Source organism: Plectropomus leopardus, chromosome 9 (assembly GCF_026936395.1).
Source record: "Plectropomus leopardus strain MGB_pleo_1.0 chromosome 9, ASM2693639v1, whole genome shotgun sequence".
NCBI classification, from domain to species: Eukaryota; Metazoa; Chordata; class Actinopteri; order Perciformes; family Serranidae; genus Plectropomus; species Plectropomus leopardus.
Window position 1 is genome coordinate 26,654,393 of NC_142184.1, and position 20,785 is coordinate 26,675,177.

General features: G+C 42.2%; 3 protein-coding genes across 6 annotated transcripts; 1 reads left to right on the forward strand and 2 right to left on the reverse strand.

The window, feature by feature from the left end:
* Window positions 1–202: 202 nt before the first annotated feature.
* On the reverse strand, window positions 203–8,352 carry LOC121947573 (uncharacterized). Its single transcript, XM_042492682.2, has 4 exons — window positions 5,640–8,352; window positions 4,654–4,720; window positions 2,689–3,051; window positions 203–1,294 (listed from the first exon to the last, which is right to left on the reverse strand). Exons 2-4 carry the CDS (start codon window positions 4,703–4,705, stop codon window positions 1,077–1,079), a joined length of 633 nt encoding a protein of 210 aa, XP_042348616.2. The 5' UTR covers window positions 4,706–4,720; window positions 5,640–8,352; the 3' UTR covers window positions 203–1,076.
* Window positions 8,353–8,492: 140 nt separating this feature from the next.
* On the reverse strand, window positions 8,493–16,355 carry wdr6 (WD repeat domain 6). Of its 2 annotated transcripts, none has more exons than XM_088082408.1 (7): window positions 15,965–16,355; window positions 14,651–14,768; window positions 14,190–14,351; window positions 11,078–13,856; window positions 10,700–10,777; window positions 10,242–10,358; window positions 8,493–9,706 (listed from the first exon to the last, which is right to left on the reverse strand). In XM_088082408.1, exons 2-7 carry the CDS (start codon window positions 14,718–14,720, stop codon window positions 8,641–8,643), a joined length of 4,272 nt encoding a protein of 1,423 aa, XP_087938534.1. In that variant the 5' UTR covers window positions 14,721–14,768; window positions 15,965–16,355; the 3' UTR covers window positions 8,493–8,640. The 2 variants fall into 2 exon arrangements, with proteins under 2 accessions (XP_087938534.1, XP_042348500.2); XM_042492566.2 differs by lacking the exon at window positions 15,965–16,355 and adding an exon at window positions 15,009–15,145.
* On the forward strand, window positions 15,610–20,071 carry LOC121947490 (fibrinogen silencer binding protein). Of its 3 annotated transcripts, none has more exons than XM_042492568.2 (4): window positions 15,610–15,949; window positions 18,193–18,248; window positions 18,381–18,549; window positions 18,839–20,071. In XM_042492568.2, the coding sequence occupies exons 1-4, from the start codon at window positions 15,610–15,612 to the stop codon at window positions 19,180–19,182; spliced, it is 909 nt and encodes a 302-aa protein (XP_042348502.2). In that variant the 3' UTR covers window positions 19,183–20,071. The 3 variants fall into 3 exon arrangements, with proteins under 3 accessions (XP_042348502.2, XP_042348503.2, XP_042348504.1); XM_042492569.2 differs by having other exon boundaries at window positions 15,610–15,883; XM_042492570.2 differs by having other exon boundaries at window positions 15,614–15,775.
* The last annotated feature ends 714 nt before the right edge of the window (window positions 20,072–20,785 follow it).

A 20,785-nucleotide genomic window follows, 5' to 3' on the forward strand; every position in this document is an offset into this window, starting at 1 on the left:
GAACAGCCTTGAACTCTGCACATTACAGCCAGTTTACAGCCCCTTTTCTCCTCCCCTTCACCCCATTCAGTACGTCTGAATGCCTCTATTATCACCGCTCAGCTTTCAGAGACTCATGGTCTGTGTGTGTGTGAGTGTGTGTGAAAGAGTGAGCGAGAGAGAAAGAGAGCAAATGAGAAAGAGAAATATTTGCTCAGTTTTAATCGACTTTAATATACTCTACTTTGCACATTGGGTGACTTCTGAAAGCCATTCAAACTGAGAAAATGTCACATTAATTGAAAGACTGACATGAGGGAGATTAAGTATGAGAGGAATATTTAGGTGAAACAAGCCAAAGAGAATGAAAAGAGAAGGAAAATAATAATAGTTGGTTTTAATGTTCTTATAATCTCAACACAATAAGAACCTGGAGTAGATTTTTTTCTTATTAAAAATCTTACTTTAAGATTATACAATAGGAAAAGTCAGGGCTGCAGATCCTCAGGTCATTAAAAACAAAGTATGACCTCAGCAGAAACTTTCAAAATAGAGAAGCCAAACAACTGTCCACAGGTTTAATCAAGTCAGCAACTTCAGGTTATACAGAGGGGACATTTATCTATTATAAGGAAATAGGTTCAAACCCAAAATTCAGTAGGGGAGACTGGGGATAGTTCTAACACCTTCAATATCTTCAACCAGGCACAAATTACGAATTACCTAAATTCACTTTGCACATGCTCAGTTTAATCGTAACTCTTCATGTGAGGAATTAGCACCCTATGGCAGACACAGTGAAGTTCATGAAAAAAAAAAATTTCAGGTCAGCAAGTACTTTCTTTTACTGTATTTTTGAAATTGCATTGCCAGCTTTGTAGTTTAAGAGATGACATTTATACCATTTAATAGCAGACATGTGTCCCTAGTTTGTATCATACTTTGAACCCACCAGCTTAAAATAGCCCTGAGATACACACTGAAATTTTAAAAAATGTTACAAACAACCCCAGTCTCCCCTATTTCAGAAGATTATGCACACTGATCTAAGATTACAGCAAAAAAAGAATCTATCACTCAATATCACTCTTGTCACTTCAGTAATGTATCTGTCTCAAAAGCAGCGTGAGGTTTCTGATGCGTTCAGCTCGACAGCGAGGAGACTGGTGCAGAGGCAGCTCGAAGAAAGAGAAGGTGAAGCTTCGAGAGAAGCTGAGGTTGGTGACGGGACGCAGAGGCGGGAGACGGGGAGGACGAGGCACCCGACGCTGGGGCAACAACCTCCGCCTTGCCCGCATCCCTCTACCCCCTCTGGCTGCAGAGAAAGAGAGGGATGGACATGGAAATGTTGAAGTGAAAGAAAACTGAACAAAAAACTATCAAAAAGGTCAGAACCGAAATTCATGAAGAGTTAGTGGAGCTGCCAAAATGAAATTCTGAACTTAAAACCTGGAGTGAGATCACTTTCCTTGCGCTGCATTCAGACCCATTTTCACAAGTATTTTAACCTTTGAAACCCTGAGCAAATTCGTGTGATTTCTCATAAACATAAGAAAAAGGCAATGAGAAACTTTGCAATACATTTTCAACAGACGATGATTAGATTTAGAAAAATTTTTTGAAAAAGCTAAGGAAAAAGATCCGGGGAGAAATGAAAAAAGTTCGGGTAAAACTATATTTATAATTATCATAACTAAATATTGAATTGTTGCAAAATTATTATCATTTTCAAGCACTTTTTTTCCAGGTAATTTTCATGTTTTTTTATTTATTTTATTTTATTTTTTATTTCTTACTAATTTTTGGGTCATTTCTTTTTTCACTGCTCATTGCCTTCTTTCCACATTTTTGGAAGGAAATCACACCTAATGGAACTTAAAAGCCCACGGGCAACAAGTTTTTCCACTTGCCTGATTGGACCTTGTCTCGTGACTAAGTGCTCCTGTAGATTGTGCTTAATAAACACTTTTCTCACTCTTCTGAAAACTTACACATAATCTTTTTTTAGTATATGGGTTTTGGAGACGTCACATAATAAAACTCTTTCATGTTATAATGTCTGAAAAGGACAGGTCTGAATCATAATCTTACTGGACAGGGTCCTGGTACTGTACATGCAGACTCACTGGAAATACTTATGGGGACACCAAATGAAGTGAAGCCATCGTTAATGTTATTGGTTCCACCTGTTTTTTCCCAGAGTCCAAACGTCTGCTGTGAAAAAGGTCTAGCTTTGCTAACAAATCACAGCCGAACAGAGGTGGGGCCAATTCTTTGTTTTGCAAGTCACACGTAAGTCTCAAGTCCAATCAAGTCCCAAGTCGAGACAGGCAAGATGCTTCAATCGGTTCCTGCTTGCTTTCTGTGGTGGTAAAGGTAAATTTATTAAGAAGGTAGAGGGTAGATTTATTAGTTACTTTTTAAGCAGAACTTTTGACTTTCTCTCGGACAAGGAGAAATGCAATTGCAAATAACTGTTTCTCCACAATTCCCGCTGCTGATTTTGACAAAGAATCATTCGTAAGTTAAAAAAAATAGTTGGCAATCTGTGAGTGTTGAATAGCCTATCTGGGGTCACCTCTACCTTCAGAACTGACAGTAGCCTATGTCAATGAAAAAAAACATTAATAAGAATATTTGGCCCCAATCCATGTTTTGTTTGTTTGGCAGCATTTTATATTTTAGCTTTGGTTACATGGTTGGACATACCCGCAGCATCCTGGGGGACTGCACCAGGTGGAGATGGAGCCTCTGAGCTGAGACTTGAACTTGAAACTTCCTCGTCTTCATTCGGTCTCCCACGATAAGGAGTGGATGGTGTCGGCTGAGGAGCGGGAGGAGGAGGCGGTGGAAGTGGAGGGGGCCGTGGAGGGGGAGGAGGGGGTATTGAGGTAAAGGAGGATTCGGAGAGAACCAGGCCTCCCCAAGGCGTCATGGTGGTGTCTGAGAGGAGGATGGAAGACGGCCCTGGATGAGGGTGAGAGGAGGAGGAGGAGATTTGCTGCTGGCTGCGCTTTCGGTTATTAGCCTGATGGGGGCGCTGGAGAACCGAGGAGGAGACAGGCGGCTTGGCTGTTATAGGAAAGGGGAGATAAACGGAAAAAATAAAAATGTACAAGGTTGTGTAGCTAGTACATTACCTGTTAAAAAGGCTCTATGCGAGCATTTATTAAATTGTCTGCACAAGGACATCAACATGAAGGTGGGTGAGTCAGTGACTCACAGCCAACAATGCTACCTCGATAAACAGAGCTAAACAGTGAGGGTAACTGCTGGTAAACACTCCTCCATCGATCCCCGCCCCCTGCCCAACAGTGAAACTCTGCCAAATAATGTAATTTACATCATTTGGCAGAGTTGCTGCCTACCGCGTGGAAAAAGGGTATACAGTTGATCAAGAAAGTTACCGCTCCCTTTAACTCTTTTTCTCAAACTCCAACCAAAATCAGATAAAATGGCAAAACAAGGCAGTGCTGACCAAACATAAATCAGGATCATGTTACTGCACTGCTTATTTATCTCCTCAAATGTTTCCAAAAGCATATTAAAGTTCTCCGTTTAGCTGAATTAGTGAGAGTTTGTGGGTGCCACACTGCTTCCTGCACAGGGAAAATGGGAGGCAGAAAAAACGGGGATAAAACAGTCTAACTAAAACTAAACTAAACAGCGCTTGCACTAATTTCAAAAGTATTTTCTTCTTTCTACTGCAGAGGCAGCCTCGTTTTATGTGAGGGCACTCTTTCTATCGGTGAAATACATCTTTAACTATCTGAGGGGTGTTGAAGTTTGTGCTAATATTTTGCAATTAGGAGTGCTTCTCTAATGCAGTTCCACTTATAGTTAAAGCTGATGTGGCATGTTTACATTTTCATATATTTTACAAAAACAGCAGTATCAGCTTTGGGAAATATGATGAAATAATAACATTTATTAATGTCCAATAAACAGATCCTTAAACCTGAAGAGTAATATAGTGGCCTGGAGCTCTTTCTGAAATTCAGCTGACAGCCTGCTGTAGCAGAGTTATTTGTTTTGAAAGACTGTTGGATAGAAAATCACCTTTTATGAAGTGATGCAATGTGTAGATATTTCAGGCCAACAACAAGAGAAGAATAAACTGCTATTATATTAAACATTTAAGGCTGTTTCCCCTCTAGGCAGTGGTGTAGATTCATGGATTCCCATACAAAATCATTTTGCAGCAGTTGTTTCTTTTAATTGATGTGCATTTAACTTCATTGTCTGAAGGATCACAGAGTTTGTACTTATTTGTTCAATTCCAAGCATTGCACGGGCATTAAGCAATAAATAATTACTAAGAACAAGGAAATAATCTGGATATCAGATCTCATAATAATATGAAAACCATTAGTTAATGGCCTGCTGTGCAATAGGGATAATCAATACTTTCTATTCTCACTTGTTTAGGGAATCTGGTTTATGTAACATTAATGCAGTTTGTGTAATATTTGACAATTTTGTGCTGGAGTGACTCAAAAGTTTTATCAAAAAAACCCCACATTTTGCACTTTGTTTTTCAGTATGACCCTATCTTGTTTACAAAATCATCAGGTATTTTTTATTGTAAAATAATGTGTCTCCAAAATCCGTTTGTGCATACTTCATCCTCCTGCAGCACAATAGCCTCTGTAAGTGGAGAAGTGAGTGGGTCACCTGTTGTTTTACTTCCAGATGAACCAATAAGAGGGAGCCGTTCCTGTGACATCACCAGTCTGCGAGCCTGAACAGAAATACAATGGATATTTTAAGATTGGCATGGTCACACTAGTGCACGAGAATAAATCTCTTACAGGGCTCTGGGTCACACTTATAGAGATATGTTTACAGTTCACAGTGCGCCCCTTTCATCACACACACAGTAAAGTGTGTCACCAGCTCACATTGTCACTGATGACTTGATAGCGTGGTGACATTACCATGTAGATACTTGTGCCTATAGGTCCAGCTCAAACAAAAGAACTGCCTAAAAATCACAAAATAGCAAATGAAGTTGTCAGCACTCACAATTATGTATGAAATTCTTGTACAGCCTCACAGGGCTGCTAGCATCGCTGAAGTTAGTCTCATTACTTTATTCTCCACTCTAATAAAAAAGAAATGATTTTTCAAAAATCCTCTAGGAATCTCTTCTTTCCTGACCCATGACCTAACCACACACCAAAACTTGTTGAACTCTAATAAGAAATACCTTGATAACAAAGATAAAGGAATGAAAACATAACCCAGCCAAGGTAACAATTCATCTTTGATGCGTGGCGTAGGTTTCATTTCATTATTGGGGGAACACACATGAAATCGTAGGTTAGGGCCAAACATTCTGAGCATCACACACTTCATTTCCTGCATTGTGGTAGTTTCTTTGCACCTATTTGTGCCTTTTTCTGCATCAGTTTATGGTGTTTATGTATTTACCTTTGTAAAAACAAGAGATCTATCTCCTCCACTATTCCCATGTTTTTGTTGAAGGCACAAATGTCCCCTAGATCTATGATATAGAACATCTCGACAACGTGTTTCTGAAAAGTTAACATTTCAGAGTTGCAGATGAGGGTTAAGTTAAAAGACAGGAAATAAATAAGAGGAATGGCACATAGCAGAGGCAGTGATGGAAAGCTGTGTGTAAGAGTGTGCGTATGTACCTCTTCGATGTCACTCCTGTACTTTGACAGCAGAGCACTTACTCCTCGGTCTCCTGGGTCGAGTCTCACAGACACGCACACAGACAGAGACAGACATACACACAAGGATTGTCATAAGCATGCAGGGACAATCTTCCTACCAGCCCTTCATCACCACAGACGTTAATGATCTCTCAAGCTGGCTTCCATAAGTCACTTCCTCTCTCCCCACATGTTGTCTGAAGACTGAAGATGACTAATTCAGATCAAATCCTTTTTTGTTTCCTCCCTTAAAACGTAAAATTTATCCGACACACATCCTGTTCTTTCTCTCTCATCTTACACTCCCTCATTCATCAGTCAGTCCTCTCCTACATTTTCCTGCCACGTCTCTGCTCATCCCTCTTTCTCGTCTGTAAGAAACATCAGCAGTGATGCAGCAGGTGCCCTCTCCACTTCTATCCGTCCTCGCACCCATTTTCCCTCCTCACCGACCTTTACCTTGTCAGCACTGGTGCTTTCACTCTCCCTCCTCTCTTTTCTCTCACCCTTTCTTCCCCTTGTAAGTGATAGCGTTGCTTACACAGGCACTTTGGCACTTGCTTTCTCTCCTTCCTTCCCCTTTTCTTTCTGAACGAGGATGAAAGGTGACAGGGAAAATGAACATGGGAGCTTACATCTCCTCTTTTTCCATCTTTTCTCCTCCACTCTCTCCTTCTCACCCTCACTGTTCATTTTCAGGGAGACATTAACTTTCCTTCTCTCTCTCTTCCTCCTTCTTTCTCTCCGTTGTGAGTGGCAGCTGGTGAGATGAGAGATGGACAAAAGGCAATGTGAGACGAGGCTTAAATATTAAAATATTCATGGGTACCTGCAGTCGGCCCCTTTGTGGGCTCTGTCCCCCACCTAGCCCTTCACACACACACACACACACACACACACACACACACACACACACACACACACACACACACACACACACACACACACACACACACACAGAGGAAAGCAGGTACAAACGTCATCTGATATCTACATTTGAATTTCAGGCAGGTTATTGTGAATCAACACACACTTGCGCACACACACTTTGATCTACAGTGAATGACATTTAACATGGAGCAGGTGAACATGCTGCTCGCTGTCTCACGCTTCATCTGACACACAGCGACATTTGCATACCAGGCAGGCACACACACCAAATATGCAAATAATTCTGCACACAGTCCCATATCAACCTCCCACTTAAGCTGAATTAGCATTTTATATCACACATTCATCCTCAATTGTGCTAAATGAGCATTTCAGAAAACACACATACACACAACATAATCACAGCATGAGTGGGCACTGTTATATACAGACCCTCACCTTGGACCAACCACACACTCCATGTTCACACTTTTGACTTACTCGCGTATAAAAATTGAGTCTTTATGATCCCAAAATAAATACTATTTCTTTGTCACACAAAGCACTGCATGCATAGTCGCTCACACACAACTGTTTTGGCATTTATTATTATATTCTTTTTGATATGGATAATCTAAACTTATCTATTTCTGACATGATAAATGTTGTGTCATTGTTAGAGGTAAATATATTGAATGTAGCAAATGAAAAAAACAGCAAGTCCTTGTTCATTTGATTTTTGAATGATTTCAAAATATTCTTTTCATCACTGAAGCAAATACAGTCTAATAAAATAGCAAGAAATATTGGTGGAGAAATATCTTGTTTCTTGTTAAATTTATGTTTTGTTTCTTACCTAAGCCAAATGATTTAGAAACTGCAGTGTTACTCCTACTTTTTAAAAAATTCCCCATATTTGTTCTTATACATTTATCGTGATAATGGTTACACTGTATCATATTAAACAGTCGTGTGTACTCTGTTCAAGTGCTTGTACTTTTTCAAATTTTAAATGAACAAAACAAATCCTTCTCAAACATACTTTTCTACTGTGTGTGGTAACGAACAGTTTTTTGTTTTTGGTTTTAAGTCTGTCAGATGTGTTATGGGATGTGCAATTCACTAAATCTGTCTGGATTTAAGTGTCTTGCTCAAGGACACCTCAGAAGTGGTGATGAGGCAGGGGTAATATTTTAACCATAAACTAGAAAAAGCCATAAATCTCACCAATATTTTGGAGACATTTGGTAAAGGCAGTCTTTGGTTTGGCCTTGCTCTTACCGATAATTGAGTCCCGAGGCTGTCTTCAAGTACGCAGCTTTATTTGCTGGCTAGTTGAGATGTAATATGCTGTATTAAAAATAACTCCAGTCATTTCTGCCATCTTTTTTGCAGTGCTGCGTTACTCCCTGAAGAAGGCCACAGATGGTCCAAACACATCAGAGACGGTTTTAATGTTCTTTTGAAATAACCATGAAGATTTTAATTTTTCCTCAATGAGCACCAAATGCTTTTGGTGCTTTGTTACAAGCAAAGATGTCACCCACGTTTTTTTTAAAGATTATTTTGTAGGTTTTTGCCATTATTTAATAGGACAGGTTTTAACGTGTAAGGGATGCAAAGAGCCGCAGGTGGGAATCAAACCTGCTGCAAGGACAGAGCCATTGTACATGGTCTGTCTGCTCTTTCAGATGAGCTACTGGACGCCCCAGATTTTCGTTTTTTGGCTGTTTTTCAGTCCAGCAGAAAATGATTGCAGGCTTTAGTTTCAGAAGTCATGAGAGGAAACTGTCTCATATTTCTTCACATATAAGATATTTTGGTGATTTTACTGCTGAAACTACCTCCAGTTTCAGCAAGAGAATTTATGTTTTATTTTGCTTTTTATTATATTTTGATTGAGCCAAATAAGCAATAAATGCCTAAAATAATTGCAATTTACCCTAAGAATAATCAGAAGGATGGAGAATAAATAAACTTTATTAAAAATGTAATTTAAATATTACCAAAGTATAACTGATTTGATATCAATTCCTGCAGCTGTAATCAAGGAATTTTACAGATTGTTCATAAGTAAATGTGTCCACTGAGAAAGTGATTGTTTGGACCACTACTCCACTTTTCCTTGCAAAGTCACTTTAACTCTGTGATTCACATCCTCTTTCTTTCTTCCTGCAGCCCGCATCTCTGCATCCATCTCAGTATTTTGGACTCGTAGTAGCTGGAAGCCCTGACCGCAGACCAGCACCCATCCCGTCTTTTCTCTCTTGCTCTCAGTGGAAGCATTGACACCCGTCTCTGTGTTTACTTCGCTCTCTGTCTCACCCACGCTGTCAGTCTCTGTTTGATTTCTACTTTCACCAGCTGTCTCTCCTCCCCTCTCATCACTGGTTTGATAAACTGGGTCGCCTGTCTCGCTCATGGCCTCATCAGGTCCTCCACCCTCGGCTTCATCAGCTGTTTGCTTTTCCTTTTTGAACTGTGCTGCTGTCTTACATACTGTTTTTAATCCTGTTTGACTCTCTTTCCCTCCTGAAATTACTATCTCCTGTTCAGACTCAAGCCTCATTTTCCTTTTTTCAACTCCCTCCTCCTCCTCCATCATCTGCCCGCCCCACACAGCGAGTCCTGCAGCATCTGCAACATGGGAGCACAGCGCCCCCGTGTGGCTGATACCTGTACTGCCTACCCTCCACAGGCAAACCCTCTGATCTGCAGAAGTGGAGACCACCAGGCCGGGGCTCAGGAGCTTAAGGGCGGTCAGAGGGGCAGCATGAGCGAGTGGGATGTGGGACTGGGAATGAAGATGGAGATGAAGCTGGTTTGATGGTTGGAACTGGGTTTGTGGAGAAATGTGGGGCTCAGAAATCTGAGAAAAGCCTCTGCTGCCCCCAATCGTTCCGTCCTCTGGGTACTGCACCCTTATCATGGACACTGTCAGCTGCCCATCATCCCCTCCGCTAGCAACAGTTACCAGGCAACCGCCCTCTTGTTGTTCCAGTTTCTCTTCCCAAACAGCCAATGAGTTGACGCCGCTCTGGTGGGCGTGAATGTCAAGGCAGAGGATTGGTGGAGGTGAAGCGCTGCTCGAAGTGTCGGACGATAAGGAAGAGTTATCAGTCAGATCCCACACTGCAATTCTGCCATCTGTTGCAGCACTGAACAGCAACTTATACCTGAGAGAGAGAGAGACGTAAATACAAACATGTACGTGAAATCTGCTTTCTTTAGATTTTCCTTTAAAAAACAAAAAAAAAAGTTATTTTGAAAATTGGACCTAAATTTACCCAGAGCAAAGCAAGACAACCACAAGCTGGTGTTATATGGACAATATTCTTCAGTCTGATATTGGAGATTCCAACTGAACTGTTAACACTGATGTAAAATAAAGTAATTTGATAAAATCTGCATTTACAGAGCATTTGCTGAGAATATAACTTTCTTGACTTGTGCAAAGTGGATCTGCCTGCTGTGAAGCATCTAATCTGCCAGAAATATAATTCACTCAATATAGAAAATACAGAAGAGAAGACGTGATTCTGCCTGTTTATACAATTTAGTAGTCTTGAGTCACGGAAGTGTACGCAAAGTGATTCTCTAAAAAGTCCCCTAAAAAAAAATTCATATGAAGAATATTGACAGACATTACAATTTATGGATGGTCCGTAAAGCAGGTTCAGGAAATAAAAAACTTAACTTTAATTAACTCACCTGTTGCCCTTTTCATCCTCCAGGCTGCAGGCTGCAACACTGAGCACACAGCGCTGGTGGTAAAACGTCTCCCACAACAGGTCAATCTGATGTTTAGTTTCACAGACTGAGAACAATCTGGAAAGGACAGTAGTGGAGTTGAGAAGACAGAAAGAAAAGGAGAGAGCTGAATCAATTTAAGTGACAGAACAAGAGCAAACAGCATCTCAAAGGAGACAATGGAGCATACAGAGAGTTAATATCTTCGGCCACATTAAAGCTACATTTTGCCAAGTAACAAAATATTTCAACACATTTTCTCTCACATTCAGTTAAAATCACAATCACTACCTCTTTACTAGAGAAAGTACTAATTTGAGAGCATTGAAACTGTTGGAAGACATTCTGATTTTATATTGAAAATCTTCTCCTCAGCTAATGAGAGAGAACTTTTCATTTTGCCTGCGATGGACACCAACCTGAGAGCTCCGTCGCTGCAGGCCAGAGCCAGAAGAACACAGTCTGTCTTCTCATCCACCGCCACTACAGACATGTATCTGAAAACACACACACAACTGGTAAGACTGGATAAGACGGAGATTCAAAGGAGCAGGAGTCAATTTAGCTTTAACTGAAATTAGTTGCTGATTTTCTTCAGCGCTCAGCACATTTTTCCAGTAAAAAGTTCGAAAACACTTGGAGAATGTCTACTTTTCTTGATGAAGACGGGCATGAAATAAAGGAAGGAGAGAATAGGCACTCAAGGTAGAAAGAAACGGGTAGTCATAAAGAAAAGTTCATCTTTTAAGGGATGAAGTTCCCTTTACACAGTACATGCAGATCAATCATCAACTTGCCTCGTTTCTGGGTCCACCTTCACCGTCTTGTGTCGGTTCCGCCTCCTCTCCCACTGTTCGTCCAATCGGTGACCGGCCACCTGGATCACCTGGCAGGAGGGAAGCAGTCTCTGCATGTCCCAGCTGACCAACAGTCGGTAACACTGCATCTGAGCTCGCCCTCCAGCTGACAGCAGCAAGGCAGAGAGAGACTGTGTCTGGTTTTCGCTCGCTCCCTCTGGCCGTGTCACCGCTGTCACCGTCCGAACACTTGAGATGTGGTCGGTAATGACTGACAGAACTTTGATGCTGCCAGAGTTGGGATTTATTGCCAGGACTGTTAAGCTGGTGTCCTCTCCTCCCGTCACCACAATCTCCCAGTGCTCCTCCTTCTCCTTTACATCATCTTTGAACCTATCGCTTCCCCCAGTTTCAGTCAAATCTCCAGTACTGTTTGTTTGAATCTCATTCTTAACTCCCCTTATCATCCCCAGCCTACATACACATCCAATCCCCCTCCCATGGACGCCCTCTCTCAGGCTCCATCCTCCACTCTGTCCCGCATTACCAGCCCAGCTCTGTGCTTCTCCAGGGGGCTGCGAAGCCAGGACAGCCCCCTGTTTAATGAAGACCAGAGCTCCATATCCGGGCCAAACCCCTTTGTGGGACGGCCAGAGACTCCATGAGCGATGCCCCCCACCACAAGGCACCGCTAACAGCCTCTCCTGCCTCACTGGGTCCCAAACCACAAAGTGGACAGCATGAAAGCCAACGATGGCAAACCTGGCTTCTCGTCCCTTGTTCTCTGTCTTTTGTCCTCTAAAGCTGCCCTCCTGCTTTCCTTTCAGCTTTTCTACAAAATCCTTTGTCTTATAGTGGTTCTCACATTCCTCTCTGAGCTCTTCCTCCTCCTCCTCCTCCTCAGCAGAAATGTCATGCTCAAGAATCAAAACCCTCTCCAGCCACTCCATCCCCTTACAGGCCCGCTGGACTCTGAGAACCTCCAGCTGAAGCCCGCCTTTGTTCTCTGCACTCTTTTCTTCGAGTTTTCCTGGTGGTGTTGGATGCACTCTGAAGACCCTCACACAGCCGTCCCTGCCAGTGCTGTAGAGCAGTCCCTGGTATTCAAACACTGAAGTTACACCTTGTTTTCCATGCACACCAAACAGGCAGCTCAGTGGCTGCAGGATTTGGTTTCCAGCTTCTTTTATTTTTCTCTCCTCCCTCATTTTATCTTCTCTGTCTCCACTGCTTCCCATTTCCTCAGTCCATTCATCTGTCAGCGAGCTTTCATCCGCCCTTTTGTCATCTCCCATTTTTTGATTTCCTCTTTCCTGAAACAACAGCAGGGAGCCTCTCCTGTCCCCGCACACCCACAGCGACTCCTGTGACATGGAGTTGAGGCGCACTGCAGCTGTCAGCCAGCGTTTGGCACAGGGGGGAAGGAGGAAAGGAGGCAGGGGATTCACACTGAGAGCAAAGGAAGAGTCTTCATCTAATTCTACCTCCAAATACCAGCGATAGACAAGTCCTTCAGCGTCCGATGCTAGCAAACACGAGCCTTCCTCTGCCTCTTGCCAAATGAGACTATGAATCTTCCCTGATCCACCTGTGAGAAGAATCCCACTCTGAGGATGAGAGATGGGGAAGACCTGTATGGATCCGCTGAGGTTTCCCACAGCACACAAATTCACTTTTGCTGTTGAGTCTTTCACGCTGACAGTTGTTGTTTCCATCACACAGTAAGACTGAAACTCAGGAGTCCCCTGCCAAACCATCTCCCACTGCCCATCGCTGTACTGGTACACTGTTCCGTGGTCAGTGCAAACCACAAACTTACTCTGACTCCAGCTTGAATTTCCACACGCTTCTCCTGCTAGACAAACCACTTTAGGTAAGCCTTGACCAGGAAATTTCAGGTCAGTGAGCTTCTCTGTCACAGTTTCCTCATTTCTCTCCTCGCTCTCCTCCACCCTCCACAACCTCACCCCTCCGTCTGCCCCTCCTGTAGCCACCCATCTCTCTTCATCTCCTGTTCCCTCACTGACTGCGAGCGCACGAACCCCGCCTGCTCTGTGTCCCTTCAACGTCCGAACCACCTTGCCACCTCCAGCCCAGTCCCACACCAAACAGGCTCCGTCTTCCCCAGCACTGAACACTTTCCCCGGGGAGAGACACACCGAGAATACCCTCGCCTGATGTCCATATAGGACCCTTAAACAAGCCGGGTTCAGGTCCCCACATCCGCCTCTGGGGCCCCCTAAAGCGCCAACACCCCAGACTCTCACACTGCGGTCATCAGAAGCTGAAGCCAGCCATCCTTTCTCCTGGAGGTAAGAGATGCTGAAGATGACCCCACTGTGGCCAAGCAGACGTCTCTCGACTGGAGCTTTGTGTGTAGAATCGTCTCTTTTGTCTCCTTCAGGCTTCCAGAGAACCAACTGATTGAAAACAGTCCCTCCTACTACGACGGTATCTGTCCAGGATTCATGCACAAGAAGGAGGGCAGAGTACAGCAGACACCCCTCCAGACAGGAGCGCTGAACCAGGGCGTTTCCTGTAGTGACGTCCAGGAGGAGAGCACTGTTGTGGGCTACAGCCACACAGAGCAGTGAGTGTTTATCTCCAGAGAGCCAGCGGGCATCCAGGGCCCAGTCCTGCAGCTCCATGAGGGGGCCCAGAATCTCCAAGCGCAGACACTCCTCATCCTGGAGATCCGCATGGAGCCTCACCAGCCTCACAGCCTTGCCTCCAAACACTGCGAGATCACAGAAGTAGGGCTGCCAGGTGGAGCTCAGTTCTGTTGACGGACAAGAGGAGATTTTGTGAATTTATGAGAGTGAATAAACTGAAAGACAACATCTTTGAAAAAAAAAAAACTGTAAGTAAGTGCAAACTCTCTTAACCAGCACTGGAAAGTTTAACTAGCCATCACAGCCAAAGATAATATCCCCTGAAATTTTTGTAAATACCAACCAAAGTAAGAGTTATTTGTCCATCTGTTTTCACTCACATCGGCTAGTCATGTTTTCATACATCCCGACAGAAGTGAAGAAATGAAACAACCTCCCTGAACACAACAGAAAAAATCAACACGTAGAAGGGAAAACCAACATCTTTCTGTGCTAACCACCTTTCTCCTTCCCAAATGTTCCCGTGGCAGAGCTCTCTGCTGCGGCAGCCGTCAGACTTCTGGGTCTTATCCCGTGGATTCTGTGGTTTTGGAGCACACTCAGGGAGGCACAGGCTTTAGGGCGAGGTTTGATACTGTACACCATCAAGACTGGACCCTCACCTGTCATTAAAAGGTAACAAAAGATTTTGATATATTGTGTGATTCTTCACTGTGTTCAGTCTTATTTCAAAGTGAGCACGAAAATAAGTGACAGACTCTTCATTATAAAACACATGACACAAATGACTGCATTTAAACTTTTTACCCATGCATTTGTACTAAAACCTCTACAGACATGCATAAAAATAATAAAGCATATAGTCAGGAAATTCTGCGATTTTTGGTTTGTCTTTGCAGATTCTTATTTGTGCATCAGAATAAATATAAACTCAACACTAAAACCCAACCCCGCTTCTTACCTGTCAGCAGACATGCATCCTGGAGGAACTCCGCAGCCGTGACTGGAGCCGCCAGAGCTGCTGTCTCCATCGCTTAATGATTGATAAACTTGCATTGAGGACACATTATCAACGATGCCTGGAAGATTTAAAGTGACAACATACTTTTGTTACACATTGAAGAGTCAAAAAAGACGGAAACCAGGCAGCGTCATTGTCAGCATTTTATATATGAAGATGTTTATAAAGTCCACATTGTCAACATTAGCCTTTTAGTTAGCAAAACAAGCTAACTAACTCGAGCACTTCTCGACTAATTTTGTGTTACTAAAAGTTTATTTTCCAGGTAAATACAAATAACGCTGCGTGATTTACTTACATACAGCCTCTAAAGCAACATAAATGTGTTTCAATTCAGCATTAAAACATCTTTATTTGTGTCCACGGTCCGCTTGAATCCAGTACATGTGTTTCTGCTCTCGTTTCCGTGCCGCGTTTTAACCAATCAGATTACACTGCTGGCTTTCTGGACGCTGATTGGGTAGAAACAGATTAGTCACGTTCCTATTGGAGGAAACGACACATGTGACCGACTGCCATTGACTTCTGCTGCCCTCATGAAAAATAAGACGTTTAGCACCACCCGTGTTAGGCCTGTTTAAAAAATTATGTATTACTACTTTATTCTGTGTCTCTAAGTTATTTTTTTAAACTTTTGTCAACATTAATTTGGATAATAATAAACAAATTAATTTGATAAATATATTTTCTATTCACTACGGCAGCAGATACAATTGTGCAGTTTCTGTCTTTCTTTCTTATACTTTCAGTTATTGTAGATAATCATGGGAATATCATATGAGGTAGCTCAATGCACCAATGTCAACGCCATATTTATGTCAACAATAGGCCTAAACATAGTAATTTCTATTAATATGCGCAGTGATACAGACTAAACTAATTCGTTATTCCGAGTGTGCATGAACGCATCAGGAGGCAGTGGAGGCAGCGCCTGGCTGTTAGCGGTCCAGCTAACTTCGCCGCTAACTATGCCTGGAAAATGTAAATTCCAGGACTCCTGGCTCTCAAAGGGCATTTACAAGGACTGGCTGGTAAAGGATCTGCAGGACATCCACTTCGCCCGATGTAAGGCCTGTTGTAAATCAATCAAACTTCAGACCATGGGCGAGGCTGCTCTCACCAGCCACGCAGGGGGAGCTGGCCACAAAGCGGCGGTCCGCAAGCTAGTGGAAGGTAGCTTAGCCTCAATTATACCACGAGTCAACTGTTCAGCAAGCATGCAAAGAGATGCGTTTGAATGTGAGTGATACTAACCAATCAGCCGTCACCGTTGAGCTGGTTTTGGGTTGAGATGCTGCAGTTTTCTGTTGGTATGTGTTTATTTGGCTGTAACGACAGTCTAGACGTGTGAGTGCTGAAACATCTGGATCAGGTCATCAGCCACAGTTTCTATCTCTTGTCGTCTATTTTTTTTTTTTTTTTTGTTGTAACCTGTCATAATCTCGCATGATTTTCATGAACGGCCTCATAAATTCATACATTTCTATTCTGTACAACAAGAGCCTTAAAAACACAGCAGTCAACACTTCTCTGCAGAGAAGATGAAAAGCAGCTGTCCTTGAACATCTGCAGCCTGCTGAACTGTCACTGAGCGCCGGCTCCTCAACAACAGAGCAACAGACTCATCAGCAGCTCTGATGAAGCCGAGCACTGTACTTACTGTGATAAAACAACAACAACAACAACAACAACAACAACAGCAGCAACAACAACAACAGCAACAACAATAATAATAAGTGTAGCTGTGATGTAATTAAAGTATATGTATATGTAATCACATTCAGTATATATAATTAGGTAAATGTAATTAGGGCCCTTTGAAACCTGGATTGACATCACTTTTTCTTGTGCTGCATCCAAATACCTTTCATAAGTATTTAACACTTCCAACCCAAAGCAGTTTGATTTGACTTCTTCCTCGAAAAGATGGGAAAAAGGCAATAAGCAATTAAGCAAAACATGCTCCACAAATTACAAGATTTTGTAGATATAGAAAATAGTTTTTAAAAAGGCTCCAGAAAAAAAGGGGTATTACTAATTATCATAATTATATATTTAAAAAATCTTTGAGCCTTTGAGAAATTTGATGGGATACATGTTCGGTCGGGCTAACATGTTTACATGTATTTTTAAAAGCCCAGTTTAGTACGACTGACACAATAATTCAACTTTTTTTTTAACATCATATAAACATACTGGCTGGCTTTATATGAGGCTATTTGCATTTTCTTTTTTTATTTTGCATTCTCACATTCGCTACTCAGGTGACATGCTTGACACATGGGAGAAATTTTAATTATGCAACTTCACCACTAGATGCTACTAAATGCTACACACCGGACCTTTAAAAACCATTGACATAGGTGAAATTCCCAATTCTGGGTAAACCTATTAAATAACTCATTCTTTGCATTTTTACAGCTGATGACAAAGATAATCTATGTTTCACTGCATTTAATAACATGCTGCTGAGAAACAGCTCAGTATCAAGCTCAGTGTTTTCAAATTTAAAGAGCGAGTTCATTCTTACTACTAAACCACATTTTCTCACAGCTCGACCATCGCATCTTACTATGAAATCTTAATAAACACACCGTTTATAAGATGCTCTAGTGTTAAGAGAGTCTAAAGACTGCCAGCTGTTTGTTTGGTTTCTGAACCAAAAAACCCTTTTTATTTTCTGGAACTAACAACCTTGTTGCCCTTCTTCTTGTTCCTACTCTGAAAAGTGCTTTGGGGTGTTTCATGTTCATTTGTGAAGTAAATCCAGAGTTTTCCAGCCTTTACAAACAGTAGTTTAGGTGTTCTTTGTGTAATTTCTTGACCATGCACAGAAGATGTTGAGTTTTTTCTTTATTTTGCCCTCTAGTGTGAGATCAAAATCAGCTAGAAAACAATAATAAAGAGATTCAGGGATTTAGTAACTCTGCTCATGGACACTTCAGTGAGGTAAATAAGTGTTTGCCAGGAGAGTTGAAACTTTCTTATTTTAACATCCTGCTGCACTAAAGGATGATCAGTTTGTTAATTGGTCAAACGTATGAGGCATCCAGCCTGGAGACTGCTGAATATTACCTGAATTTCATGTTTAGATGGTAAAGTGTTGGAAATTGTCATTACAGAACTCAGCTTAAAACGATATTATTGACAGTAAATTTGAGTCTGACATTGCTGTAAAGATTTACATCCCAAAATAGACTGATTTCTGTTTATTGGCCATCACGTCTCAATACTTTCACTCTGAACAGTTTAAGTGCCGTTGAGTTAACATCGGTAAGTCAGGAGTTCATTTTCCACTCCATGCAGAACGATGCATGCATACATGATGGTGTGAGGTGCTTTGGACACGTGTGTTTGTCTTTTTCGTGTTTGAGTGAAGGCGATGTACCTGCGTGCACCAGAGGGAGGCGCTCTCTGCCCATTTTCCTGAAACACATTCACCTGCAGTCCCTCCCTGACTGTCTGTCCTCTCTTCTCATTAGCAGGTAATTTGATGCTGATAAATGCTGCTGGACAGATAAACGGCAGTGTGAATCAGGTAAATATGCTAAAGAGATTATTTTACATTTACTTTAGAGGCAGAATTCAATTAAAGAACAACATTTAAATGCCAAATGTTTCACCAGCGTGAAGCAATCACTTAAAACTCACTTTGTTCTCTGCATCTGAGGCCGAGGACAGCAAGGAGCAAGTGGCCATCTGCCTCCAGCGTGACGCCTTGGACAGAGTGTCGGCCAGCGACTGGTCCGATCTGCATCACAGCCCCACTTCAAACTCCACCTCCCACAATGCAGAGCTACAGGATGTGGCATTTCCTGCCGCCTACTTCTCAGCACCAGGTATCCACAAGCTGCTGCAGGATTTGTTGCCTAGAGACACTTGTTCAGTGAACTTTATGTCTGAAAATATTGGTGACCTTTAAATAAACATGTTGGCGTATGATATTTCAGTATTAACCTGATTTAAACGTTACTCTTCATTAGGAAACTGTCATATGAACAGCACTGAATGATTACCTTGATCTTCATGCAGTCGTGGTTTATGTTTCCATGTCTGAGGAGCTTCAGTTAATATGTTCCTCAAAATTCTCAGTCCTGTGTGACCTTTTTCTTAACTCTGACCTCTCAGGCACCTCCCGACTCATCAGCCAGCGCCTCCACTCGACAGACGGCGAGGTGGAGGAAGCGCACGACTCTGTGGAGCTGTCGAGACTGGAGAACCAGCAGAAAACAGAAGCACTGGAGCAACAGCAGCAGATGAAAATCCTGGAGTGGGAGAACAGGATGAAGGTGCTGGCGTGGGAGCAGGAGCTGGTGAAGGAGAAGAGGAGAGCGACCCGGCAGAAGGAGAAGGCGTTCAGGATGAAGAAGGCATACTACAAAGCCAAGCTAAAGAGGATGGGCGAGGACGTGCCGCCGTCTTCCTCCAGCAGCTGCGATGAAGAGGAAAAAACATCTGATCCGACAGGATGAACTTTTTTTTTACTGTTGTGTTTTTATTCGCGCTCGTTTCATTGTATTCTTTGATCTATATGCCATGAAACTGTTACTATTTTTATAAATTGTTTTGTATTTTAATGCAGGAGAAGGATTCAGAGTTGCTTTAAATCAGCTGTTCTCACAGTGAGCCAAAATGACTCTTCCTGTTTTTGAGTGAGACTTCTTTTGAGGTTTCATAACCTGTACAATTTAGCAATCCTACTGGTTGGTTCTAGTGGGACATACAGTAACGATATGCTGCAAAGTTCAGTTGCAAAGTTTAAAAGCATCAGTGAAATTAGTTGGGTTGCGGACTCCTCAAAAGTACAAAGAAGCTGTTTTTTAAAGCTTGTGACATTATTACATGTGGTCGAGCCATCAAACAATCCCTCTGCAACGCGACGACCACCTTCTCTGTCCAAATACGCCTCCTCAGAGATATTCAGAGTAAACTAAACTACAGCTGAGTACAAAATTTCATTAAGAGTACCCGAAGTGGTATTAACAGAAAAGTACATGGAAATGAAACACGAATACTTCTGCAAACCTTGCATAGGAGCTTTAAACTGTGTGAAAGGGTTGAGATCAAAATCACAGCAATCATATTTTATATGTCAGTCATCACAATGTGTCTTCAGTATTCAACGTTTTGAGACGTTTGTTGATGTTTAAGTTTGATAGTGTCTGTGAAGGTCATGGCCTTTTCTAGGGGGTACGGCATTTTAAAGAATGTATTGAGATTACATCTAATCACTGCAGATGTAGAACTGAAATGACTCTGAAACGGACAATCTGTTATCACACTTGCTTTGCTTCTTTCGCATGTTACTAACATGAGTGCTTCTGTCTTTGCTTTGTAAATAAATTTGCATTTGGTACAAAGTTTGAGTCAACTCCGGGCAGGTGATAATTCAGAGAAAAACCTGAATAAATGATTTGAGAAACGCTCACCACATGACCATGAGAGGAGTATGTGGACCGTGCTGTGAAGGACTCTGCTGATTTTAGGATCAGGCAGCAGGGATTTGCTCCCATTCAGCCACAAGAGCATTAACTGGCATGTGGGTATAGTTATGCACTGCAGCTCCCTCTGAGCATTAGAGGTGCTGGTAGGCATATTTTTTAAACTTTGCATAGTTGCCCCCAGTTTCCAGTCATTACACTGAGCTAACTGCCTTGACACACTGATATAATCTTTTTTGCAAAGAAGTGAATAAGCAAAATATCCCTTCAACCATCTGTATGTCTTAAAGCGAACATTTCTTTTGTATATTAGGAGTATAAACATAGAGCTGATGATGTTCCAGCAGCATTTAGAACTATTAGAACAAGACCGTCCATCCCACTGTCCTGGACTCCCATCACCCCCTAACACCCCCTAACGTTGCCAGGATAATTGTCACATGAAATGTTCCTATTGTCCCATTCCTACTCATGTTTTTTCAAGAACTGGTGATGTTCTGTCTCAGCCGGATGCTTCTGTTTTTGCTGGAAATCGAGGTGGCAGCTGAACATCTCCGACGCCTCTGAAAGTGACAGAATACTTTGAGAGTCAAAACAAGTCAGGGAGAGAGCCTTCCAGGAAAACGTGTCCCTC